The following is a 27,676-nucleotide window of genomic DNA, read 5'->3' as shown; positions in this document are numbered from 1 at the left end:
GCACATGACTAAAAGCAACAGGAATAAGGGGTAGGTAGGTTTTTGAGATAGTATTTCTCTCCCTGGCTGTCCTACAACTCACTCTGTAAATCAGGGTGGGCTTGAACTCTGCCTCTCCAGGTCTGGGATTGTTACAGGCACGTTTGCCCACCACCACCTGGTTTAAAAGTGTAGGTTTTTCAAACCCTCTTTCCACAAACAAAAAATGATCATATGGGATGTTTTATAAAATTAGCAGATGTGCCAGCTAGCCTGCCTTCCTTTCCTTTTACCCCTCCCCTCCCCTCCCCTCCCCTCCCCTCCCCTCCCCTCCCCTCCCCTCCCCTCCCCTCCCCTCCCCTCCCCTCCCCTCCACTTCCTCCTCTTTTCTTTTCTTTCCCACCCCAGGATCTTGCACATGTTCATCCTCCTGCCTTGAGATCACAGGCATGTTCCACATGCTATGCTGACAAAGAATGCTCTTGAGTCCTTTTTGTGGCATTTGAAAACTGAAAAAGTCTATGATAGGGTTTAAGTGAGGTTGTTAGTGTTTAGAACTTGTTGCCCAAGCTGGCCCATGTCCTTGTTCTCTTGCCCATCAGCCCCACAGCCTGCATGCAGAGTATTTCCAATTTAAAGAAGTCCACTTTTGTATAACACCATGGGGAGCCTCAGATATGCCACACGCTGGCCTCCTGCTCCTCACTTCTGGGATTGTAGCTGTACAGCTATGCCTGGTTTCTTTCTTTGTTCTAAATGATTTCGTCTTGTCTCCTCCTCGGCCCTGCTTTTGTGTGTTGCTCACTCTTTCCATTACCTCATTCTCTGGTTCTGTGATTAGCTCAACCTCTTGGTAAACCTGTACGTTATTAGGGTGTGAGTGGCGTGTGCCAGTCTCAGCCACCCAGCCTTAGGGCACAGGACAGCTTAGTCAGCCTGTACAGAGAAAACTAAAGTGTGTGCTCAGTCCTACTGGCCGACTGGGCTCTATTAACTCCAGCAGTACCAGTCGAAGGGCTTCCTGCACAGCTTCCTGTGCAGGGTCTGACTATCCGGGTTGCCATCCTGTCCTCCCTAACCTAGAACAGTTGCCGGTCCTGTGACTCCATTCTCTGATATCTAAGAAGCATGGTGGAGATTTTTGGTGTTTTCCTTGTGATAAGGACGGGATGAGCAGGAACATCGTAAAAACATCTTAAACTCTATACGAGTTGGGCCAGAAGCTGGAGGTTGTCTTGGTTACGGTTTATTTCTCGGAGCTTTGGCCTCCTTGCATGGCCTGTGTGTGCTCAGTCCCTGGACTGCACCATTGTTCTCAGTCATCTGACTGCGGGCAGCTGTACGTTCAGACCTAGGATTAGGTGATTTTGGCGTAGTGCTTACTTACTGCTTTTTACTCAGTAAACTAGGTTCTTAGTAAGAAAGTCAGCACAGGACATGACCTGTCGAGCATCGTGAAGGGCTTTGCTTTGAGGGACAGAGACAGTGACCTGGCATTTGAGGTGCCCACAGTAGAATCATGCGTGCAGGGCTGGGTTGTGAGGATTAGGATATCATGGGATGGGAGAGAGGGAGGGCACACCTGGTACGGTATCTACAGTTCTAGCGTGCCTTGAATGATTCCTTTCTCTGAACCTTGTCAGTGGTGTTTGAGGACACTTCAGGGATGGTTGCTCTCACTCCTGCTCTACCTGTGGCTGCCACACACTAACCCCCCTTTCCCCTCACCCTTTCTTCCCTCAGTGGGTCTTTGTCTGTGACTGCATAGCACCTCAGCTATTGAAGTTGTGTGTGCCACTCCATCGAAGGCCCAGGAGCTGGCAAATAGTGAATGAGGAAGCCTTCCTGCCTCAGTCCTCTGACCTCCCACGGAGCTATTTTCTGCCCGGTGTTAAAGCCTTCTTCATACTCTAATGTGCACACCTGATGGAAAACGGTGCTGCTTGTTTTGCAGTGTCCAAGTGCTGAGACTTTATTCTTTCCATTTTCGTTGTGACTGTGTCTTATACTGCGAGTTCAGGACCTGGTTTAAATGCTCAGAGAACTTTTCCCAGTTTAATGCTGACCTAGGCAAGCAAATATATTTTATATGATTTCAGGATGTTTTAAGGATATTACTAGACTCGTGGTATGAGTCAGCATATAGCTAGTATATGTGGGGGAGTGTTAGCCTGGACTCTAGAGGAAATGCATGTGACATGGCTTTCAAGCTGTCTGTAGGGCTTCTCAGGTATCTGTGGCCCTTCTGGTTTTCCGCTGTCCTGTTCAGACCAGTTGCCAAGAGGACAGTTTATATAACTAAATATATGTGATACAGATGCCCCCCCTGGGGGGGTTGTTTGTTTGTTTTGGATTTCAGGACTCTCTAATTAGGCTTATGTGTACTTAAGGTTATTGTGGTTTTTTGATTAATCATACTGTATTGAAGTTCTTTTGGAATCCATAGAGACATTTGTCCCGAATTTATATCTGTGGGGTTTGTTTGTTGGTTTGTTTATTTGTTTGTTTGTTTGTTTTGTTTTTGGTGCAGCTGGACTGTTTATGTGCAGGGCCCACTGTTGTGGTTGGAAGGTACTTGGGCTGTCAGTGGGTGGATTGAGGATGGATTTGCTGTTTGACAGCAGATTTCCATTTCCCTGTATCTGCTGTGTTCAGAAGTGCTTCCTGTTTAGCTCTTGTGAAGAAGATACTGTCCGTGGTGTTGGAAGTTAGTTTAGGGGTCCTCTGCACAGCTCCCTCCCTGCTTGTTCGTCAGTCTGTGCTCAGGAGTTTCAGCAAAGCTTACTTTGGCCGTTGCTTTTCCCTGCTCCTCTTTTCTTCATTGAGTCCTAGCTTCCCATGTGTTAGACAAGGGCCTGTTGCTCTCTGGGTCTCTAGGTAGGAATGGTTTCATTCTCGTGTGTGTGTGTGTGTGTGTGTGTGTGTGTGTGTGTGTGTGTGTGTGTGTGTGTGTGTATGTGTGTGTGTAGAAGGTCAAACCAAGGGTCTTACTGCAAATGGTTTAGCAGTAAGTTAGACACCCAGACCTGACCTTTCTTGTCAAGTGATTTTGAAGAAAGGTAGTAGGACATTTTGTCAAGCAGGTGCTGAGGGTGGACTTGGTACTCTGTTTTCTGTAGGTTGTTAAGGACGTCTTGCTGAGTCCTGCTTTTTATTTTGTTTTGTTTCTGATGACTCCACTAGTCTTAAGAGGTGGCTGGATGGGATTTAAACAGTGGTTAGGGTCTGTGATTTCTCAGAATGTATTCCTGTTCGGATTCCTGTTCAGCCAGAGTGTGGACCCCTGCTGGACCCCAGCCCACTTAGCTTTGGAGCTCTCTTCTGAGTTTCTCTCCTTATGTATACTATACTGCTACATGCTAATAGCAAACGGTCCTCCTTAACTCCAGGGTGGCACTCTGCTTGGCAAGGTCCTGCTCACTTCAAATGCCACTATCCAGAAAAGGCTTTCAGAAATGGATTCAGGGTCATTGGTGGTTGCCTTGTTTGAGGGTTTGCTGTCCACTCCTGTAGGCCTTTTCTGCCTGGTGTCTCAAACCAGATGGTTCCTATGTTTTCTGGATTATGGAGGGGAAGACAAGTTTCGTTCTGTACCATTTATTGTTGTAATGGAGTAAGCATTAATTTTATACATGTAACTGGCTTTGTTTTTATGGCTAATCTGGGAGTGAAGAATCACTGGTCATTTTGTCTGCTCAGAAGTATCTCCTTTTCAGAAGTCGATAAACATGTTCTAATACATTGGTGGTTATTGATCAATTTCAAGCTTTATGAAGTAGGGTTTCGTTTTTAACCCACTATTTGCTGACTCTAACTCGACTCTCTTGTAGGCCATGCTGGAGTCTCTGCAAACATGATGAAGAAGAGGACATCTCACAAGTAAGCAATGCTTAAGGCTGTTTCTCCATACCTAGCACCCGCACTACCCACCTCTTACATACAGAGCCAGGGCTTTTATCCTCTCTCCACTTAAAGCCCAGGAACTGTTCATGCTCACCCTCCCTGTCCCTTCTCTTTCCCTGGGCTGGATGGTGTGCTAGGTGTGCACTTCACCTGTTAAGTCTCTGAGTCGCTGTCCTCTTCTATCTTAATGGGAGCCAGCTGCATGGTGGGAAACAACAGTGGGGAAAAGCCCATGTGAAAGGTAAACCTTTAGGTGTTGATCTGCTGTAGACCAAGGAGCTGAACAGAGGTATCTGATTCTAGGGTCGCCTAGCCAGCTGCTATGTTCTGTCTTGTACCTGTAATTTATAATTTAGTATTTTTATTTATATGTAATATAGTTTATATAAAGTATAATTTAAATCCCATTTAAAATAGAATTAAACACCCTTTTTTTCTGAAACATTGTCTCACTATGTGATCTGAGGTGACCTAAGACATGTAATTCTGACTCAACCTCCAACCTGCTGGGGTCCCATGTGTGCCTACATGTCACCAGACCTGGCATTTGGGGTGTATTTAAAATGACAAGTGTATCCGAGTCCTGTAGTTGCTCTGCATTCCCGCTTCATGGAGATCCCACTTAACAGTGACTTGAGAACTTAGGGAATGTAAGTTAACTCCTCCTGCCATGTGAGTGGTCGGTACAGTTACTCCCAGGCAGTCACAGAGTGTGTTTGAGTCCTTTAGTTGCATCAGTGGAGCTGAAGGGAATAGGTTTCTTGGTCATGGGGTGCCTTCAGTAATGGCTGATGATTTAACCAGTCTTGTCTCACAGTCAGTCGAGTACATAGTATAAATATAATACTCACCTAAAGAAATGACCTAGAAAGCAAGAAATTGTAAGGTAAGTGGTGTGCCTTTCCCTGAGATGAAAAAACCCTTACCTTACCTTACTGTCTTCCTGGTTTTGCTGTATCCATCCAGTGATGTGATCGTTTATGTGGGGCTCTCCTCATTGGCATGGTGTAAATGCTAAGCTGACTCTTGCCTCAGACAGCAGAAATACAAACCTCACATACTGTGCAGTGGGTGGGAGACAAGTGAGAGACCACCTTTGTAAGATCAGAGCCGTTCACTCAGATTAGATTTTGCCACCTAAAAGAAGAATACAAAGGTATAGTGTTTTAGCTCCTCCACTCCCCCATCCCTTCTTGTTTTTTAGCTGGGGACCGAACCCAGGGCCTTGCACTTGCTAGGCAAGCGCTCTACCACTGAGCTAAATCCCCAAACACCCCCATCCCTTCTTAAAACCTCTATTTTGAAATAATTACTATTGGTTAAAATGTCGTTGACTTAAGCGGTCAGACATTTGTTTGACTCCATAGTGTGTGCATGCATTTGGTACAAGGGATTTCTCGTTCCCTTTCCTGAGTAATGCTACACATTCATTATCTCATGGGTTTGACTCCTTCAGGCACAAGAAATAAACACCTGCGTCTCAACGCTGTCAGTATAACTGATTGAGATATATGATATACATGTATAAAATTGTCAAAGAATAAATTAAAAACAAAACACTTCAGGGTTCACAGGCATACCAACCAAAGAGCTCACGTGTATCTCACGTCTGGGGAGCTCCATCTGTTCTTTCATAGGCATTGCTGCGCCCCAGGGAGTGAAATGAAAGTAGTTCTCACTGGAGAGTTGAGGTGGACGAGGCTGAGGAAAAGCAAAGGTTCCTTTGTTGGGTGCTGGCTGTGTCTTGAATGAGAGAAAAGAGAATGTGCTTTGCGGGTTCTTCCTGTTTGATGGTTGGACCAGATCACTGAGTGTCTGGAGCTTGGCATAGGTTTCTTTCTACATTTCTTAAAAAATGAAAAGTAAATGCAAAACAGAACCTCAGTTTCTCTCACCACTCCAGCCTTGACAGGGCTGCCTTGTTGTTTCCTCCAGTAGTGGGAAGGCTCAGGGAGACCTTAGAGTTAGATGCTGAGGGAAATCAGCAGAGCTGCAGTCAGAGCTCCCAGTTGTCCCTAGGAGGTTCTAGGAGGATTCAAGGTTCAACTCCACCTCAGCAGAAATGGTGGAAATGTTGTAAAATTTGACTGCTGTCTCGGTTGGGGTCCAATCCAGGGAGGGCCCCAACGAGCTAGGCAAGTGCTATAGCCAGCTTTTAATTTTGTTTTCAGTGGGGATCATCTTGGCTATCTGCCAGGTTTGGGAGACTAGCTTCAAGACCAGCCTTTCTGCCTTTTTTTCCCCATGAAGTTATTTGGGATGCTGTTGCCATGAGTGAGAATTCACTTGGGGAAGCATCCACATGAACTCACGTGCAGTGGGCACTCTTGTTATTTTTAGATGTCCTGTTAACTCTCCTCCATTTGAATGGTGGATAGGTCTTCATTTTAGGGTACTGTCCTGAATAAACAAGGTGCCACGTGTTTCACTAGTTTCGTTTGACTGTTTTTTTTAAGTTATAAATTCCCACTATGTCTGTACCTCTAGCTAGCCCCGAATTCATGTAGATCAGGCTAGCCTAACTCAAAAAGATCCTGCTTCTGCCTCCCAAGTGCTAGGATTACATGTAAACATCACCACACCCAAACCACTAATTTGCTTTTAGAGAGTAAATGCTGGAGGTAGACAGTCTACAGTTTCCCTGGCAAGCATCGGACCCTAGTTTAACGTCCAACCCTTGATGAAAGGCAGCTGCAGTAGTGCACATTTGTGGCCCAGTGCTAGGGTAGTGGTGGGGGTGCGGAGACAGGCGGTCTGCTGGAGCTCCCTTTCCCAGTCTTCTGATTTCTGTGTTTAACGAGGGATTCTGTCTCAGGAAATAAGGTGGAGAGTCTGAGGTGTTAGCATCCAACGTTCATACGTAGGTGCGTGTACATGCACAGGCAGACGGACTACAGGAGTGTCCACTGTGAATAAGATGCGAGCACACCACTAATGGGGGTGTCAATCACTACCCCTTTGTTGGTTTGTGGTGGGATCTTATTTTCACGGTACCCTTGTCAAGTTGGAGTCATGAACTCTTAACTGCAGATTCAAGAACTGATGCTCAGGGGTTGGGGATTTAGCTCAGTGGTAGAGCACTTGCCTAGCAAGCGCAAGGCCCTCGGTTCGGTCCCCAGCTCCAAAAAAAAAAAAAAAAAAAAGAACTGATGCTCAAAGAGATTAGGGAACATGTCTGAGGCTTGACTAGTACCCGGTAATTGAGCTAGGTCTAGAAGTGGGTTAAATACCACATCACATCCATCGAGCTTCTTGGGGACTGAGTCACACTCAGGTTAGACAGCACTTGGTGCAGGCGTCCAAGTGAAGCACAGTGTTAACAGGTGGTGTTAAGTCTGTCAGAACGTGGACCACTTTCGTCGTCTTGGTTGGCTCAGTTAAGTAATGTGGAGTTTCCTCAGGCATTGCTGGTATTCTCATAGGGTTTACATGAAACCAGGGTGTCTCGAATGAAGAGACTATTGTATCTCATCTTGTTTTTGTGTTGTCATTTTAAATCAGAAAATGACAGCACCACCTGGGAATTTTACAACATAACAACTGCTATGTTTTTCTCTTTCTAATTGTTTGGATCTTGCAAAAAAACCCAAAGATTTTTGTTTATTTCTAAATTTTATAGAATCCAAAGAAAGAGTTGCTTTGACCTAACAGTACCAGCTATGGTGGAAAGACTCACCAGTGGTACTTGACAAGGTTGTTTATTGTACATTGTTTTAGTTAGGGTTTTACTGCTGTGAACAGACACCATGACCAAGGCGACTCTTTATAAGGACATTTAATTGGGGCTGGCTCACAGGTTCAGAGGTTCAGTCCATTATCATCAAGGTGGGAACATGGCAGCATCCAGTCAGGCCTGGTGCAGGAGGAGCTGAGAGGTCTACATCATCACCTGAAGGCTGCTAGGAGAATACTGGAAGCAGCTAGGATGAGGTCTTAAAGCCCACCCCCATAGTGACACACCCACTCCAACAAGGCCACATCTACTCCAACAGGGCTACACCTTCTAATAATGCCTCTCCCTGGGCACAGCATATATAAATCATCACATACATATATGATAGATTAAGTATGGCTACCAGAATAGGGCTTCTTTTTTTTTTTTTTTCCTTTTAAAATTAGTAATGAATCTCACTGTGGAGTGTTCATGCATGCCCAGTTTGTTGATCTCTGTCTGCCCCTCCCTGTGGACCACCTTAGCTTTCATGTCCTGCATTCTGTATTCTGACACCCTCTTTTTCTTCTTCTTTTTTTCTTTCTTTCTTGTACCTAACTCTTTCTTGAGCCTTTTAAAATCCAGGGACCATGTGTGAGAGAGCACATGGTCTTCCACCCTTTGCTGGTTTGCTTAGGTGGGATTGCTCTGTCCGTCTGTCTGTTGCTGATGTCAACACCAGTTTGGTGATTGTTTTTTCTTTTTAGTTTTCTAAGGAATGTCCTTGGGGTTGTGATGAGGAGTGCACAGAATCTATAGGTGGCTTTAGCTTTCAGTGTGATTTCTGTCAGTTCATGAGCACAAAGATCTTTCTACCTTCTAGTATCTTCTTTTTTTGGTCTATGAATTTTCCACTGTAGAGGCCTTCCATATGCCAAGTTATTTTTCCCAGGTGGCCTTTGTTGTTTTGATTTGGGGGCTAAGGAGAGGTCTGAGTAATTAAGAGCACTTAGTGCCCTTTAGGAAAACAGGGCTTAGCTCCCAGCATCCACATGGCAACTTGGATCCACTTAAAACTCCAGTCCCTGGGGAGTCTGACCACCTCTCTCTTCTGATTGCCCCCCATCTCTCACATACACACACACACACACACACACACACACACCCATAAGTAGTTTTTAAGGCTTCTGATGTTAATTATCCCTTCCATGTTCTTCCCTCTACCTTGCCCCATTTAATTTTCCTTTTTCTATTATTCCCTTTTCTTCTTTATATCACTACATTTTCTTCACTCTTGAAATATACTCTCCACTCCAAAATTTTCCCATTTCTTTGAGAGCTTCACAAAGATCTTTTCCTCTGTTTCTCTTTCACTTTCCCCCAATAGTGAGAGAAATGAGTTTTCTTTAATCACAAGAGCAAATATTTTTTGGATTGCCCTTTCAGCATCCTGTGTGTGTTTACATTGGTAGGCTGGGGGTGGGGAAGCATATATGTGCATTTAGAGGCCAGTGATTGACAGATTTCTCACCTGAACTCAGAGCTCAGTTCAATCTAGCCAGCTTGCCCCAGGGATCTCATCTTTTACCAAAGGGCAGTCGTGTGAGTGCTGGAGATCAAACTCATCACATAGGTTTTCCTCCTGCTTGTTCAGGAGGCCCATTGCCCACTGAGTCATCTCAACCTCTCAAGCATTTTCAATTTCACAAGATTCTGAAACAGTTGTAGAACTGAAAGTCCCAGTGGTAACTTGTCATTCTAGTGTTTGTTGTTTTAAAAATTAATTTTTATTCTTTGAGAATTTTGTGCAATGTAATTTGATCATATTCACTCCTCCTGAACTCCTCCCAGATCTCCCTCTCCACCCTCACTTCCCTACACATCAAACTTTGAGTTCTTTTGTTTTTTCCTTTTTAAAACAGTATTTTTCTTTGAGGATTTTATACAGTGTAGTTTTAATTAAAATATACTTCCATCATTCCTTCCTTTTCTTCTTCGAGCTGTCTCATTTTCTTTCCTTCCATCCTATCATTTCCCAACCCCTCGCAAACTGAGAGCCTCTTTTCCGGTGTTTGCGTTTGAGTGAGCCACTGTCTGGCAAAGTCTTGCTCAGGTCTTGAGACAAGACTTTGAATTGTCTTGGATCCCTTGTTTCTACCCTGCCTGGGATTCAGTATGTGTTTGACAGCACAGAGATGCATGGAATTGCTGGAGCAGGCCAGTGGCCCTTAACAAGGCCTTCAAGCAAACTACATCCATCCCCAACTTCATTGGAAAGACCCCGGAGTTAGCAGCAAAATGTGGCTTGCATTCATGTTTTTAAAACATCTTTAAGCTCTTATTTATAATTTAAGATTTCTTTCATGGAGTTGACTATCAAACCCGTTGCTTGGATCTGGTAGGTGAGCACTCCACCAATGAGCTCCCTCCTTGCCCTTAACTGTAATAGCTGCATTGTTACTTTGGGGTAGTGACAGAGTTTAATTAGTTGGTCAGTAAGGTGTCTTACTAACATCCTCTGTTTCCTCATTAATTGTGTCAGTGAATATTCATTATTTTCTTTCAGTAAAGCCCTAAACATGCACTGCCTTAGGATATTGCTGTTCTGCATGGAGAGGCTTTGACATGTGTGGTACCTTGCTGATTCATGAGAAGGATTCTCTCTATTTTATAAACAGATAGAAAATGGTACCCTGAATTGGGCATATGTCATAGTTCTGTTCTGTTGCTGTAAAGAGACACCACAAGAAGGCAACTTAAAAAGAAAACACTTACCTGAGGACTTGCATGCAGTTTCAGAGCGTGAGTCCATGGTGGTCATAGTGGAGTGTTACGGCAGGCAGGCGGGCATGCACAGCAGTAGCCTAGAGCTTACATCTTACCCACAAATGTAGGGCAGAGAAACAGTAAGACTGGGTGTGTGTGGGCTTTTGAAACCTCAAAACCCACTCCCTAATGACACCTTTCCTCCGAGCCTTCTAAATAATCCACTGGGAAGCAGATGTTCAGATCTATGAGTTTGAGGCCATTCTCATTCAGATACCTTGTATGTGCACCTTGCTTCCAGCACTCAGGGTTCTGAAGCAGGGGTACTCACTGTGAGGTCAAGGGCGGTCTGGGCCATCGAGTGTGACCCTGCCTTCAAAAACTGAAAAGGGCTGGTGAGGTGCCACAGCCAGAAGAGAGAGATACTTGGTGCTAAACCTGGTGATTTGAGTTTTATCTCAAGGTCCACATGGCAGGAAAGAACTGATTCCTGCAAGTTGTCCTCTGATCCACATACACACCATGGTACTGATACACACACAGACGTGCACACAAAGTAAATAAGAATAAAAAGAAAATGCAGGATTTGCATCAGAATCAACATTTGAAGTAAAGTAGGATAAGGTAGGAAAAGCCTACTTTACATACTGACTTATGGCTGACTTCATGATTTACTTAAGACAGAATTCATACTGTGGAGATGAAAGCCATCATTTAGTACAATCTCCATCACAATCCCAGTGATATTTCTTGTGCAGAACTAGGAAAATAGCCCCTGGTTCAGAGAGCAGTGGTGGAGATTTAGAGTAGACAAAGCAATCCTGAGAAGAAATGACAGTGTCTCTTGTTTAGGATTTGGGGTGCTACAGTGGCCATGTTGGAGTTAGAAACTGGGATATGTGACCAAGTCTTTTCCTTGGTCAGGTGAGGCACCTGCCTTAGGCTTTGTTGTAAGCCTGCTCCCTTACAGGGGAGTTCACTGGGTCACGGTGTAAGAAGTGAAAGGCGATGACTAATTGCCTGAAGACAAAGGTAAAAGTATCACTGAGAAGATGGGGTGTTCTAAGACCCTCTGAGATCCCTCCCTCCCCCAGAAGGTTGTTCCTGGAAATGACATGTATCTAGAAGTTCTCCTTTGAGTCTGAGTGTTTTTTGGTAGTTAGAAGCTTTTGATGGGTTTATTGAAGCTTTTCTTCCCTTATACTGATTGTGTGTGAGAGAGATTGAGAATTGTGTTAAATCTATGTTTACGAATGTTACATATTTTAATTGATTCTCAAATAGTATGAGACTGACATGCGAGTCCCTTACACCTGAAATTGACCCGGGAGGATTTGTGACTATTTGAGGGGTAAATAAAGTATGTCATGTATTAAGTAGTTTGCAGACAATATTATTTCATCATTTATTGCCATAAAATATAGTTTATTTTTAAGTGGACAAAATATGTCAGAACTGCACAAAAGCACTGTTTTCAGAGACATAAAATCATGTAAAGGTACTACACCATATTGTAGTATTGTTAGAAGCAGCTGTCGGCTGGTCTGCCACTTCAGTCTCTCAGCTGCTTCCTCTTCCTGTTAGGTGAGCTTGAGTCTTGTGAGTTCTACAGGATCACCACCATCCATTGCTGCTCACCCCTGAGGGAGCAGTTGTCTCCACTGAATTAGCAATCTCAGTAATAAGCAATCTTGTGGGAACTAGTGAGATAGCTCAGAGAGAAAAAGTGCTTGCCTCACAAGCCTGGTGACTTGAGTTCAATTCCCTAAACACATGTAATGTGTAAGAAGAGCCTCAACTCTCACCTCCTCAAGTGCACTGTAGTGTTCACATGCTTGTGTGCTTATACGCTGTTTATGTTGGCCTTTGACAGCAGGCCGCCACCTCAGGTTTGCTCCAAGCCTTCCTTCACCACTCATGTCTGCATAAACAGAAACCTATGCACTTTCCTCTGGTCCCTCTAGGCTGTCTACATGGGCGAATTCTCTCAGTTGTCTGTTTGTGCCCTTGCTTATCTTTTTCCTGCTGTGTCTTACCTAACTATCTCATTCTGAGCTTCTCTGTTCTGTGGTACATGCTTGTATGTAAGAGTTCTCTGGAGCAAGACAGTCAATAGGAGATGGAAGAGAATTAGGAGATTATGAGGAGTTGAGTCATGCAATATGGAGGCAAGGAAATCCTCTCAGTCACCAGTGTGTGAGCTCGAGACCCAGGCGAGCTGATGGTGGAGTTCAGTCCTAGTGCAAAGCTGGAGAACCAGGAGTGAGAAAACCATTGTCCTGCCCTTGGGTCTAGGCCCTCAGCTGAGTGAAGCCCATTTGCACTGCTGAGGTCACATTCTTTTTCCTCAGCCCAGACCTCTTTCCAGTACATTCTCAGACAACACCCAGAAACAAATATTTAATCTGGGCACCTCTTGGCACAGTCAACTGGACAGCTTCTCTTTCCTTTGCTTAGTGCCAGTAACAGTTTTATCTATGACATGAATATATTTTCCTGGCCAGCCTCTGCTGCCAATCACAACTCAATCAAGAACGTTTCTTTCCTCGTTAAGGTACTTTCGCATATTGTCCAGCAGGATTCCAAGGCTGGAAGGGAAGGGAGGAGATAAGTAGTTGCCCCCTTGGCCTCAGACTTCCCAAGCTTAGCTAGAGCTGGCTTATTTCAAACCGGCTCTTCCTCAGCCACCTGAGTCTACTGCTTTGTTTGTTTGGTTTTTTTGTTTGTTTTTCTGGATCTGCCTCTGGACTTTACTTAATTCCTGGCTCTATTCACACCCTGCTTAGTCAGGGTTTTACACTCCAGTGGGGTGGCCTGGGGACATGGCTCTCCCTAGGAAGAAGGTGTGCTGCTTTTCCAAGAGGTTTTGAGGGCAGGAGATGGGGGGAGGAGGTGTAGAGGTGTCTGGCTTCTAGGAGCTGCACTTTCCTCACTCCTTTTTCCAGCCCCACTGTGCCCCAGCTTTTTCCTCCCTCTCTCCCTCCCTCTCTCCCTCCCTCTCTCCCTCCCTCTCAATGCCTTTTGGCTCTGAAGTTCTTCCTCATATTTTCAAGAGACTATTGTTTCCAGGGCCTCTACAAGGCTAAGAGCATGTAAACAATATATTTTTTATATATCTTTAGCTATTGTAACTGTGTGTTGTTGTTATTTTAAGAAATTGTGATTGTCATACATGTTTGTAAAATGGAAAGGAAGCCTCTTCAGCCGTGCTTTGCTCTTGTCATATAGCAGTGTCTGTCAAGTTGTTTTGTCCTCTATTGGGCCTCGATTGCATCCAAGCCAAGTCTTGTCCTTTGTCCTTTTATTTCAAAGTGAGTGGGTAAAGTGCTTTCTGAATTAGCATAAGGACAGGAGTTTGGGTCCCCAGATGGGCCATTTGTTTCTAACTTCAGTTATTTGTGGGCATTGCAGAGATGGGTGGATCCTGGGAACTCGTTGTTAGCCAGTCTAGCCTAAATAGGAAGTTGCAGGTTATGTGAGAGACCCTGCTTTGAAAAATGAGGTGGAGAGCAGTAGAGGAGGACACCTGATAGCACCTCTGACCTCTGACACACACATTCTCGCATGTGCATGTGGGCACACACACCAATAGCATTTTATATAAATATTTCAACCACTAGTAGTAGAGAAACACCATATAGTTTGATGTTACTGCAATATTTTTCGTATGTTAGTATTTGTCATAAACTATTAAAATGTGCTTGTGAGACATTCTAGTACATGAGGAGATAAACTGTGCTTCTGAAGGAACTGTATTGCATGCACGCACAGTCCAATCATTTATAATCAGTTTTAAGGTTACTTAGAGTTTAAGGGAGGAGTGAAATACTGTTTTTTTAATGTGCTTGTGAGTGTTTCCATCATACATATATGTACACTACATATGTACCTGGTGTCTGAGGAGACCAGAAAAGGGCATTGGAGCTGAGGACAGGCAGTTAGAGAATACCATACGGCTATTGGAAAACGAATTTGGGTCATTTGCAGGGTCAGCAAGTGTTGTCACCTACCGAGGCATTTCTTTAGTCTGTTGTTTTTGAAGCACATTTTGCTATGCAGCCTGGGCTGGCCTCACACTTGGCAGTCCTGGCTCGTCAGTAGGATTTCGTCTGTGCCTTAGGATCATGTATAATGAACATGCAAGCTGGTGGCTATATTGGGTCTAGATATGCATTCTTGTGAGAATAATACATTGTATGTGTGAATACAGAAAACATCGGACCAGTGTGGGACCAAGCAAACCTGTGTCCCAGCCCCGGCGGAACATCGTAGGCTGCAGGATCCAGCATGGGTGGAGAGAGGGCAACGGCCCTGTCACCCAGTGGAAGGGGACTGTCCTGGACCAGGTGCCTGTGAACCCTTCCCTGTATCTCATAAAGTACGATGGATTTGACTGTGTCTATGGACTAGAGCTGAACAAGGATGACAGAGTCTCTGCACTTGAAGTCCTCCCTGACAGAGTTGGTAAGTTTTAAAGTTATTTAAAAACAATGTTTCTAAACGTGATAATTGAATGCTTTTGATTCTCATTATCAATGTTTTAATGTGTATTAGACCTCAAGCACCTCTGATAAACATCACTTAAAGCAGAACTGACCCAGAGCTGCTGTTCTGAAGCCGTAGTTCAGGTCTGATGCAGGGGAAGGGTATAAGGATACATCCTTGACCTGGCAGTTTCCAGTCTGCAGCCATTGGGTGTGGTCGGGTTAGCATTGGCTCATGAGGACTCAGTCGGTCTCAGCTTGGTCTCAGCTTGTTTCACCCGGCACCTTTCATGCCTGTACCTGAAACTGCAGCAGAAGCGTCTAGGACGTAAGCTCTGTCCTTCCTTCAGGAAGGGGTGAAAGTGGAAAGCTTGAGGTGATGTCAGGTGGCCTCAGGCCTGCCTTATAAAACGTCTGAGCTAAAACTACTGCTTATTGATGGCAGTTTAAGTAGGATATGCACAACGAATGTCACTTAAAAGTATATGTTTCAGAGCATTTACTGCTGTTAACTGCTACTTAAAATACTGATTTATTTTCTTTCAGAATTGTCTTTAAGGCTTTGTAACTTTTGAAAATTAAGCCCCACAGAGCTAGAACGTCTTCTCATTCCAGTAAAACACAATTCCATTTTCAGAGTTTTATGTTTACATTTTCAACTTTTTTTTTTTTTTTTTTGAGGAAAGATCTACAAATGGTTTAGCCCCATCTAGGGCAGATCTATAGCTCACTTGACTCTTACTCAGGATGGTCTCAAGCCTCCTCCTGTCTCAGCCTCCTGACTGACTAGCTGGGGTGATGGCCATGTGCCACACAGCTGGCGGTGACTCCTCTAGTGTGGCAGCTCGAGTGCCCCTGAGGTCAGGCCTCCCACTGTAAACGTGGACGTTAAATTGCTTATTGGCACCTTAGAAAGCTGTAACTTCCTTAACCCCCGTGTTTTGGATGTGTTAAGTGGTGCCTAAGAGGTGTGAAGATGAATCTTCTGACCCAGGATTTCAGTCTGTGTCTGCTTTCTAGGGAAAGACTTCTCACCTGGCTGTGTGTTACCAAGGGCAGCACGTGGTCTCTATGGTTTTCTCTTGTCTGGTGCTGGTCAGATGGCGTGGATCATGGTTGTAAACTAAAGCAATTTGAAGAGAGAAGTCAAAAGGATGGTTCATGTCAGCAAGTTACTCTGTGTCTGATGCAGTCAGTAAGGAGTTCAGGGCTCTCCTGGCTGGCTGGCCTCCAGCTCACTGCCATCTTCCTGCCTTGACCTATGGAGGGCTGGCTAGGATTATAGGTAGGAACAACCATACTTGGCTAGATACTTAAAAGTTTTAACTTTAATGCTCACTCTGAGAGTAGGATGTAGAAAGTTACTTGCTTTCTTGAGGAAACAGTCTTCTAGCTCACTCGAGTGTGTATATTGAGCTGTGTAGTGATGCTAGGGCCGGGGAAAGAGCTAGCTGCAAGCGTGTGAAGACACAGTAGTTCAGGCGAGGCCCATAAGGTGCCCAAGCCTGTTACTTTCCTAACGTTAAGATAAGCATTTGTCCCTTCACCCTCAAATGAGTTGCACAGTGTGAGTTCCCTCTGTCTGTTGGAAAGGTCAGCATAAGTCAGACCTCCCCACGCACACACACTCCAAGCATATCAAGATAAAGATGGCCAGTGTGCAGTGTAACATCAAAAGCAGTGCAGAGTTTATTTTTTAGAACTGTTTTTACGTGTGTAGCGTTTAACGCTAGCATGTTAAGTCGTGGAGCATCTCCAGAGCCGCTTCATCTTGCAGGTGTGAAGCTCTGTAATTGTTAAGCATCCTTTTCCCTTTCTCCCTGCCCAGCCCCCAGCCCCCAGTGCCCACCATTCTTGTCCTTAGGAATTTGGCTACTCTGTATACACACCCTGTGAATGGTGTCAGGAGAATTGGGTTTTCTCTGACTGATTTATCTCATCTAGTGTCATGTATTCAGGGCTCATTCACAGAGTAGCAGGTGGCAGGAGTGCCTTCCCTTTCAGGACTGAAAGTCACACTCTAGTGTATATACATTTGTACCCCATTTTGTTTATCTGTGAGCCCTTCCGTGTTGGAAGCTGCTGTGAATGTCTGGCTGCTCTGAAACCTTCCTGTTCTTCTGGGTGAAGAGCAAACCACCTGCCCAGAAGTGGTTTTGCTTGATCATGGCATCTTCTAGTTTGTATTTTCTCAAGGGAACCACCACAGTGTTTCCTACGTTGCTGACCATTTTACAGCCCCACCAGCAGCGCACAGGGGTTCAGTTCTCCGTCTCTGCCAACATTACTGTGCTCTGTTTTGATAGTGACCATCTGTAGGTGTGAGGTGTGTAGATAACAAGGTTGAGTGTACCTGATGCTTAATTGCCAGCTGTGTATCATCTTTGCAGAAGTGTTCCTTCAAATTCTGATTTTTAATCAGAAGAATATTTCAATGTCAGATCACTGTGGGGCTGGATCTCATATAACTGAAAACATGATAGTTTAAAGTTCAACATGAACATGGTAGTTGAATGAAAACTACACCTTAAGGGAGCCAGAGAGATGGCTTAGCACTTAATATTTGCTGAGCATTCAGCAAGATCTCAGCCATTCAGCACCCACTGAACAGGAAATACCTATCACAGCCGCTCCAAGGGATCCGAGGGTACTTCTCTGGCCTTTACACGACTGTATAAACATATATGCACACTAGCAATATCTTAAACATTTTTAATCAGGCTTTAAGATTTGCAAAAAAATGTGAAATTGTTTTACTTTTACTTAATTTTTAGTGATTGCTGGTTTGAAGAAGCCATTGGGTGTGTGTGTGTGTGTATCTGTGTGTGTCTGTGAGTGCGTGTGTGCAGGCTTCTTCCCATGTATGTTTTAATATTCTGTAGAGCAGATTTCATGTTATTTGTGATTGCAGTTGCATATGTAACACCATGAACAAGTTGTATGTCCTGAGTACATTGAGTAGCAGTATACCTGCCAAGAAAGTCTGAATTTCCTTTCTTCTTGATTTTTAATAGAGAAACTGGGTGAGTGACTAGAAAGGGGAACTGACTAGTTTTGAAAGACAGTTGTCCAGAATGTGAGGACTAGAGAGACACCCCTTATAACCTGTCCTGTATTAAAAGCAACATGCAAACAGACTGGTAATTCTTCACCTGCTTTTTGTATGAATGGCAGAGTAGACCTGGGGCTGTTCCTGGGCTGTCTCCTAGTACCTCACAGAGAGCCTGAAACTGCTCTAAGTGCTAGGAACAGAGATGGCCCTGCTCCATGGGTATATCTAGACACTGCTCAGGTCAGCAGCTCCATAAAACAACAGCTTTAGGTAATGGAGCTGCTAACCAGGAACAGAGCAGCACATGGCGGCTGTGGTAGTACCACTGGTCTCTAGTTGTCCTGGAGAGCTCTAAGGACCTTGCTGTGGAAATAGCCTGTCCCCTGAAGAGAGAAAGAACTTGGTCTGGGTAGGCTGAGAATACCTCAAGTTGAGGAGAAAGACTGAGGGGCTGAAGGACGGGGGCATTTTAAATTACAGTTTTCTTCAGGGACCATAGTGATCACTCTAGTTGCTATAGAGAATAGATTGTAGGCATAAGAATAACTTCCCAGAGCGGTGATGAGAAGTGAACCTGTTTCTTTAAAAACAATAATAAATGCATGTTAGGTTTATTCTTTGTATTATATATGTAAGGCTGGGTGGGCACGGGCACTAGGAAGAGGCAACATGTGTGCTGGGTATAAGGACTGCTCTTCTTGCCTACCAGTGAGTCTCATGCTAACTCTTAGCTCAAAGTAACTGCTAACCAACCAATAATGAAACCACGAAACCACTTACAACCTGTGGTTTGGATATTTCATACTGAGCAACTGAGTTCAGAAGGGAAGAAAACAGATCGTTTCCCCCCTTGGGGCAGATTTCTTCCTGTTTAGCCCATGTCTGTGCTGGACTAGACCCTGGCGTTTGGTTTGGTAGTTGGTTGCTCATCTGAGGTCCGTTGGCCACTTGTTCATTAATGCATTGCACGGGCACAGCTCGGTGTCCTTTGGTAAACTGACTCTTGTTGGTAACACTTGCTGAAGTACTTTGTTTGCTCTTTTAATTCCAGCAACATCTCGGATTAGCGATGCACACTTAGCGGACACAATGATTGGCAAAGCGGTGGAGCACATGTTTGAAACAGAGGATGGCTCTAAAGATGAGTGGAGGGGGATGGTCTTGGCACGGGCACCAGTCATGAACACATGGTTTTACATCACCTATGAGAAAGACCCTGTCTTGTACATGTACCAGCTCCTAGATGATTACAAAGAAGGCGACCTCCGCATTATGCCCGATTCCAGTAAGTGACACATTGGCGACTTGGCTTTGGTGGTTTGAAAGGAATTTGTATTTTTTTTTTTTTTTTTTTTTTTTTGGTTCTTTTTTTCGGAGCTGGGGACCGAACCCAGGACCTTGCGCTTCCTAGGTAAGCGCTCTACCACTGAGCTAAATCCCCAGCCCCAGGAATTTGTATTTTAACTAAAATATTTGAGTAACAGGTTTGCAGGTGTGTTTTGGGGTTTTTGGGCTTTTTTTGTGTGTACATAGTAAAATTTTTTCCTTGTGAATCTTAAATGATAAAGTAATCACTTGGAAAAGTTACTTTAAATTATTAGAAACATTTTTGTGAATTTTTTTTTATTAATGGAAAGTATGTAGGGAATAAAGTAAATCCATTCTGTTACCTTGTTTTTTTTTTTTTTTTTTTTTTTTTTTGGTCTTTTTGTTATTTTGTCTTTTTTTTTTTTTTTTTTTTTTTCCGGAGCTGAGGACCGAACCCAGGGCCTTGCGCTTGCTAGGCAAGCGCTCTACCACTGAGCTAAATCCCCAACCCCAGTAAATCCATTCTGTTGTTTTTAGTAGCTACTCTCATTGTAAGCCCAGTCTTACCTCCTTCCCCCCGATGATTTATTTTGAAGCAGGTCATCGGCATGGGTAATTTGATTGTGAACATTGAACTTGCAAGAATACTGGTTTCAGAAGAATGCTTAATTGGGACCTTGAGATAAACCTCAGGGCTAGAGAGGGGGCTTTCCATGAGGCCCTGTGTTACATCTCCAGCACCACAAAAACACAACTGCACTGGAGAGAATTTTGAGTCACGCTGACTTAGAGAAGAGTGGAAGTGAGTGGTGGCATGGTTTTATGAGCTCAGGCTTTGTCCTCTGAGACGGTAGCAGAGAGAGGTTGCCGCCTCAGGCTCCAGAGTGCTGGGGTTAACATGAGTCTACCCTGTGTTTTGCTTCAAACACAGGGCAGCTTCATTTTGCTGGTTGGTTGGTTGGTTGGTTGGTTGGTTGGTTGGTTGGTTGGTTGGTTGGTTTGGTTTTTGTACTGTAAAGTCAACCCAGTGCATTTCAGTTCGCTCACAGCAGTGTGTGCTATGGGAGCAGTTAGCTTCTGTGCACCGCTGCCTCAGAAAGGCCATGCTGCCTACCACCTGTTTTGAGATGGTAGTTTGGATGATCTTGACCTTTCTACTTAGTTGAAGCTGACTTTGAATTCCACATCCCCCTGCCTCCACCGTGCCCAGTGTTTTTATTTCTGATCTTTCTGTCCTTTACTCGTGTGAATGGGTCTTGTGTGGTCTTTTGTAACTTGTTTTTATTTAGCATGCTTTCAGGGCTCCCCTGTTGGAACATGCTTTAGGATTTATTCTCTGTAGATGATGATCAAGTATAATTTATTATATGGATTATACCATATTTCATTTGTCTAGCTGTTGATTCATATTTGGGTTGTTCCTGGGTTTTGGTTACTATGAGTATTTGTGTTCTATAAACACTGAATGTGAGGTCCTCTGTGGGTCTGTGTTCGCATTTTTTCCTTAGTATGTACTTTGAAATGGAATTCCTTGGTCTTGGTGGCATCTCCAGGTTGCAGTGTTCATCTGTGCCTCTGTACATAGCCTTCTGCTGTGGGTGAGGGTCTGCTCTGAGCGCCGGCCTCACCGGCATGTGCTGGTTTTCATTCTAATGGTTCTTCTACTGGGGTGAAGGGGTTTCTCATTGTGGTTTACTTTGTGTTTCCCTGGTGACCAGTGATGTCACAGGGATCTTTTTGTGTGCTTAGTGGGCATTTGTGTGTCTCTGAAAGTGACTGCTTAGAGTTGGTATTCTAGATCCATGTCCTTCATTAGAAACAGGTTGACCGATAGTCTCCTTCTGGGGCTGTCTTTTCTCTTGGTGGGGTAGGCTGCAGCAGATCCTTGCTGCGTTGCTTAGGCTGGCCTCAGAGTCTCCATCCTCCTGAACTGTGTCATGTCCCTGTGCTGGGAGAGCAGGTACACTGCTTTTTCATCTGTCTTTTCTTATGATGACTTTGATGGTTGGGGAAGGACACCTAGTCCAGTTCCTTTGTCTTTTGTTACTTGTGCTTTTGCTGTTTTCAGAATCGCCCAATCTACGATTGTAACTTTAGGCCTTTTGTTTTCTTTTAAATGGCTTGTGGTTAGACGTGTTTTTTAACTAGCATAGTGTGAGGTCAGGATAGAAGAGGCCAGCTCATTCTTTTTCATGTAGCTCCCCGGGTGCCTAAGCACCATGTATTGAGAGGACTGTTCTTTCCTCCATAGAATGGTTTTGACATCTTGTTGGAAATCATTGGCTGTGGATATGTGAATGTGTCTGGACCCCCAGTTCTGTTCACTGTTTCTGTGTCTCTCGTTGCAGCTCCCACACGACATTGACATTGTCGTGTAGTAAATATTGAAATCAGAAGTGTGATATTTCTGCCCTCGTTCATCCCAGGGCTGCCTTGGCTGTTTAGTCTGGGTCTCTTGCAATGTGTATGAAGTCTGCTGGGATTCTGACCGTGTTGGTCATGTCTGTGGGCAGAATGTGCTGCCCTCTGTTAGCAAGTACAAGCAAGTCTTCAGTCTATGACGGAATGCCTTTTAAAGCTTTGAGATCTGTGATGTTTTTCAGCAATGTTTTATAGTTTTTAGAGTAAACATTCCTTTCTTTTGCCCCTAAGAAATTTTTTAAACTTATTAGAAATCGAATTGTTTTCTTATGTGATTTTTAGATAAGCCTGTTTATTCAATAATTAGTATTTGATTTGTTTTGTTTTGAAAGAGTGTCTTGCTATGTTATCAGGACCTCAAACTCAGAATTCCCTAGCCCAGCCTCCTGAGGGCTGGAACTGAGGCACATCAGGCTAAACCTGTTCTATAAGGATCATCTCCTTAGGCACATGGACTCTTGACCTGAGACCTTGTGGCTGGCAGGCACACACTCTTAGCAGTGTGACAGTCATTTCTATTTTTCTTTAAAAACCTTTTTAAAAAGTTCTTCCTATGAGGAAGCCAGTTAAGAGGACTTACTAATGAACATGTCTGGTCTGGAATGACTGCTTTGTTTTTTAAAAAGTTTTTGTTCATGTTTACAAAGGAAATATTTATGTACTAGGATTTATATTCAGAACTGTGTTCTTTAAAAGCATTCTGCAGCCTATAGAGAGAGAGATAGATGTCCATCACAACAAGTGCTAGTGCTCTTAAGAATAGATGTGCACATCACACTAACGCTGCTGCCTCTTCTCCAACTACTTCTTTTTTTTTTTTTTTTTTTTTGGTTCTTTTTTTCGGAGCTGGGGACCGAACCCAGGGCCTTGCGCTTCCTAGGCAAGCGCTCTACCACTGAGCTAAATCCCCAACCCCTCCAACTACTTCTTGTGCCTTTCTAAGCTTCCGGATTTCCTGTCAGTTGTGTGGAAGTTTGTCTCCCATTAGAATTGTGCTGGCATTCTGGTAGTTGTGGTTGAATCCAGTCCTTTTGCTGTCTAAGTAAGCCCCAGTAGTAGGAGGTCTAGACTCTTTAATTTTAGAGTTTCTGTCAGTCAGTTGGGACCATGCATTTGCAGTTCCTTGGTAAACTCAGAAGCTTTCTGTGCAAGTGTGTGGTAATAGGATAATGCCACCAGAGAGAAGAGAGTGTTTGAGAAAAGGTATTTCTATTTTCACTTTCCGGTTTAAAAGAACTGACCGTGTATGTGATCCTGTGCAGTTTGTAGCGTGTGTGTTTGTACCAGTGATCACTGTTGTAGTGGGTTGTCATTGTCATTTAGTGAGAGATTAGAAGCAAAGATTGTTAGTGTAGACACATTACATGAGCTATAACAGGAAGCTTTGTGGTAAACTCCTGTGCTTCCAAATATGCAAGTAGCTTTGTGTGCCTGAGACATCTGGCCACCCTCAAGCCCGTCTGCCTATAAGAGCTTTAATATAGTCTTGCCCCCATCCCACTTTGTCTTGTTGTGGGCAGTAGTGGCTTGTTGTCATTTTGTGTTTTCCCAGGGCTAACTATAACTACAGCCTGGACTCTTGGGGATGGTGCTGATAACTAGGCCATCCTCCCGGGATCTGATTTTTCCATTTTCCTGCCTGGATGGAGTTCACCTAGTGCTTACTTGTAAAGCATGGAGAATTTATCTCCTTTATTCTTAAACTGGGTGGAAGATGGTTGGCTGCATTGAACCTGAGGAAGGGAAGCTTTAAGACATACAGGTAGACCCTAGTGATGCTCCCACACCGGGAATGAGCGGCACATTCTCAGAAAGCCCTGTAGGAAAGTCAGTTTCAGAGCCATTTAAAATTAATATAAGATGATTGCAGTTATAATTTAATGTGATCCCAAGGAGTTTGGGGTATAATATTTAAATCACTCATATCTGTCTGGATAGAGCTCAGCAAACACGTGAGAAGTATTTTGCTAAAGCACATCTTGGCAGTTAATATCCGGATTGCCCTTGATCACTTTGGTGCTGCATTTTCATAGATGAGAGTTTGGGGACATGGACCATGTATCTGAAATATTTACAGGATAGCCCTTTAAGAAAGTGTTAACCTGACCAGATCATGATGAACTCAGGCTGTCTTAAAAGTGTTTATATTTGCTGCAAAATGTGGTAGTGATATATCTGAATATTGACGTGATTTTTTTTTTTTCTTTTTCTTTTAAATACAGATGATTCGCCTCCAGCAGAAAGGGAGCCAGGAGAAGTTGTGGACAGCCTGGTAGGCAAGCAAGTGGAATATGCCAAAGAAGACGGCTCGAAAAGGACTGGCATGGTCATCCATCAAGTAGAGGCCAAGCCCTCTGTCTATTTCATCAAGTTTGATGACGACTTCCATATTTACGTCTACGATTTGGTGAAAACATCCTAGATGTCATCACAAACTCTGCCAAATTTGTGGAACTATTAAATGTATAATTTGTAGACATAAAGACTCGATTGCTTTCCAGTTTAATGAAAGCTTAGATGTCCCTGCGAACCCACAATCTCCACCAGCAGAGCTGGTGTTGTTCTGAATAGTGCAGACTGATTCAAACACAAGGCATCTGTGAGGGGTCCTCCCTCTTCAGAGTGTCTGTGTGAGGGGTCCTCCCTCACAGGAAGGCTGTCTGTTGGGGGTTACAAGCAAGGTGGTAAAGTTAAGCTAGCATCATAGTCATTTAAACCTGGATAGGTTGTACCCATTTCCCCTTCACTCTGACACTGTCTTATTCTGCTGCCACAATGCAAGCATAGTTTGTTATTTTTGTTACTGCCTTTTTTGAGAGATTATGTATCTATATAGCTACCTGTCTAGATCTGCATCTGTGTGCCTATGTATATATTATACACACACAGAGGCACTCACCACTGACACGCCTTTCCTTGCGGATTGGGGTGGGGGTGAAAATGTTTTCTCCAGTTCAACAGGAGTGCTCGATCCAAGTCAGTCATATTTATAATATGCCTGCTCTTTGTTTGAAATTAAATTTGGGCACAGGAAGCACACAGAGACATTTAGGTTGTTTCAAAAGTCAATTTCTGAGTACCATTTCAATCCGGAGGCTTTTGGCTGAGTCCAGGTATAAATTAGCCATAAACAGTCAATGACCCACAGTAGAATTCTGGTAAACTGTTGAGAAATCTGGGTAAAAGGCTGCCTTCAATTCTAAGCTTTATTTTTTTTTTTTTTTGTGGTTTTTGTTGTTATTGTTTGTTTCTGTTATCGTTGTTGTTTACTCTTTAATCATAACTACTTTGACAATAGAGCCCGGGTCCTTGGTTCACATGGAATAATATAGATGTGCTTCTAGACGGCGCATTAGTCCATTTGTTCACACCTGTCAGCGGGGTTTTACTACATGGACTTAAAAGGCAACAATAAATCCAGGGTTTGTATGTGCCGTAGATCCCCGCAAGAACAGTGCATTTGTATTAGAGATGTAAGTTTTAAGTATGGCATTGTTGCCTTCTCTCAAGTTCTCTGGGACTTTTTAATTTTTATTACTACTATTGTTGATATATGATTATGGTCAGAAGGCCTCTTCTCCCCTTCCTTACTCTCTCCCACTCTTCCTGGCTTTCCCCCACAGAGAATGCTAGACCAATATGGCTTTTTGCCTTGACCCTGTTGTGGCAGTGTTTGTTCTTGCTCCAAGTGTGTTATTCATGCAGGTTTATCCCCTCCGTGGCCTCCGGGCTCTGCATGTCTATGATGTGTCACTGGACGGTCATCCTTGCTGGTTATGGGTGGATCGCAGCTCTTCACCATCAAGTGCATTCATGATTTGCTCCTGTGAGGTGGTTTGAAGCTGAAATAGAACTGACATGCAGTTGGTTGACTAGCCAAACCTCTGCTCGCTCTCACTTTGTCTTGTAGGAAGCCTGGTAGCTTGTCAGCTGGAGAAAGACGGTTTGTAGAATCAGTCTCGTGGTGGTTGGAAATCTATCTGTGGCTGCACAGTATTGATGCTGTCAAGCAAACAGCAGAGGCGTGGCCAAGTGTAGGCATGCTTAACTAGTTGGGGTTCTTCCTGATGACCAAGTGTAGGTATGCTTAACTAGTCGGGGTTCTTCTTGATGACCAAGTGTAGGTATGCTTAACTAGTTGGGGTTCTTCCTGATGCAAGAAGTCAGTCACGGTTCAAGGCGCATGGCTATTGGATATCCATTTAGTCTTCACAGAGGCTGACCGCCCTGTGCTGCAGGCAGGGTGGTCACAACTGCTCACCATGTGAACACAGTACCTCAGTTCCGTCCCTGGCTGCAGTCACCGTGTGCTCAGTGTTTTCTCCTAGGCACCAGGGACAAGCTTCTCAAAGCCGTGTGATCTACCCTAGTCTTGGGTGCCTCTAGTATACGTGACCAGGTGTTGTCCTGCATGTAAATCTCCGAGCAGAGTCTGTCTCTTCCAGCCCATACTGGTAATCTGTGGCACAAGTGGATGAGAGTGTCCTGCATGCACCAATGGTGCAGAACATGCACGGTGACTGGAAAGTCAAACTCCTTTCGAAATGTCCCGAGGACTGGATCAGTTCCAACATGTCTGCCATTATCTGATGCCTTGCATTGTGGTTTTCTGCAAGCAACCTAGGTTGGCTTTGGTTACCCGTGACCTCCCGGTCTGGGGTTGCAACAGAAGACGGGGATGACTTTGCTCACTATTCCAAATACTGCCTTTATGTAAGGCAGAGGGAAGGGGAAGGTTTTTATTTGTTTGTTTGTATTTTAATTGTTTCACCCCTCCTCCCACTCTTTTCTTTTGGTGGCTTCCACCACCCTGAATGGTGACGGACTCCTGAGCCTGCCGCCTTGGGCTCCCCTTAGGCTCACAGTTCAGATCTGCATGCCTTGCTTGCATTGTCCTGGTATCTGAATGTTGACTCCTCATTTAGGAGTTGAACATGAATTTCCAAAATTTTCATGGGGCTTGTGGCAACACAAGCAGTGAATCTGTGTATAAAATTTACTGGCCTTCCTCACTTACCTGCTCTAGTATCGTATCGTGTGTGCGTGCGTGTGTGACGTCAGGCTGCCACGTAAACTTCAGAGAAGAACCTTAAAGCAGACCATCCATTTTTGCATGCTCTCTTCTAAGTAGAATGTTCAATGTAACTAACTAAACCTGCATGTTAAAGAGACCTAGGTTCTTTCTTTCTTGCTTTCTTTCTTTCAATTTGCTTTTGGTTTCCTGTATATTTGCTTACTGTGCTGTTCTAGTGGTTGTAGGGTAAAGACGCACTGGTGAAGCAGTCGTAGCGCCGACAGAAGGTGATTCCAGTTGTATATGTCACGCAGCATTCGAAGGGACTGTGCACGCTCTAAAAATCACAGTTGCTTCTAAGCCAGATTTCATTTCTATTCTTGTTTTATGTGCCAAACCCCAAAGTGCATTGGGCCTGAATCTCTGAACTCTGTAGACCCATTAGAAAGAAGACTGTTCTGAGCAACACAAACTGTAGTGCCTGAAAACACTTAACACTGATTGTCTGAGAGATGGAGGTCCTCCAAAGATGACACAGGGAAAATACTCAAAATAATCATGGCCGAAATGTCTGTGTTCCTTGGGAATGCTGCGCTCTCTGTATTCTCCACCATTGGTGCAGTTCGAACGAACGAACGAACGAGTAGAGTTCAGAGGTCTTCGTGTTCACATTTAAAACTAGAAAAACGACCTCATTTTTTGAGCTTGAATTCATTTTTGATTTTAATTTTATTTTATACAACGTGTAGACAGTTCCCTGTTCTCTGCATTTAGAAGTATACACAGTACAACTCTGTTAATTCTGTAAGTAATTTTTATAATTATGATGTAACTCTATCCTTCCTTAAAACATTCAAAATAAACCCTTTATGTGCAACTTCTGGCTGTGAACTTTGTGCTGCTGTGTTGAATCTGCTTCTGAAAGGGGTTCTGAAGTCAGGCAATGTTTCCACCCCATGGAAGTGTCAGGGTTGATGGAACAAGAAGGAAATGAAGGTTTGGTGACAGTAGTGCCATCAGATCTGGGCAGGTGTAGCTGTCATTCCATGGATCTAACTGTTGATGTTTTGATTTGACATTAATGAGAAGTATTAGTT

General features: G+C 44.0%; 1 protein-coding gene across 6 annotated transcripts in view; it reads left to right on the top strand.

Annotated features, from left to right (window-relative positions):
* Nucleotides 1–27,460, top strand: part of Spin1 (spindlin 1) — a 49,947-nt gene extending 22,487 nt beyond the window's left edge. For 3 of the 6 annotated variants that reach the window (NM_001419144.1, NM_001419143.1, NM_001024796.2), the window contains 4 exons: nucleotides 3,810–3,858; nucleotides 14,511–14,764; nucleotides 18,888–19,121; nucleotides 23,788–27,460. In NM_001419144.1, coding sequence (NP_001406073.1) covers nucleotides 3,833–3,858; nucleotides 14,511–14,764; nucleotides 18,888–19,121; nucleotides 23,788–23,987 — 714 coding nt within the window. In that variant the 5' untranslated portion in view covers nucleotides 3,810–3,832 and the 3' untranslated portion in view covers nucleotides 23,988–27,460. The remainder of the gene's footprint in view (nucleotides 1–3,809; nucleotides 3,859–14,510; nucleotides 14,765–18,887; nucleotides 19,122–23,787) is intronic. The other 3 variants (XM_063276559.1, XM_063276560.1, NM_001419145.1) reach the window with 2 other exon arrangements.
* The last annotated feature ends 216 nt before the right edge of the window (nucleotides 27,461–27,676 follow it).

The sequence above is a fragment of the Rattus norvegicus genome, chromosome 17 (assembly GCF_036323735.1).
Source record: "Rattus norvegicus strain BN/NHsdMcwi chromosome 17, GRCr8, whole genome shotgun sequence".
In the NCBI taxonomy this organism is placed as follows: domain Eukaryota; kingdom Metazoa; phylum Chordata; class Mammalia; order Rodentia; family Muridae; genus Rattus; species Rattus norvegicus.
The sequence above is the reverse complement of the archived record's forward strand: the minus strand, read 5'-3'. Positions and strand labels throughout refer to the sequence as shown.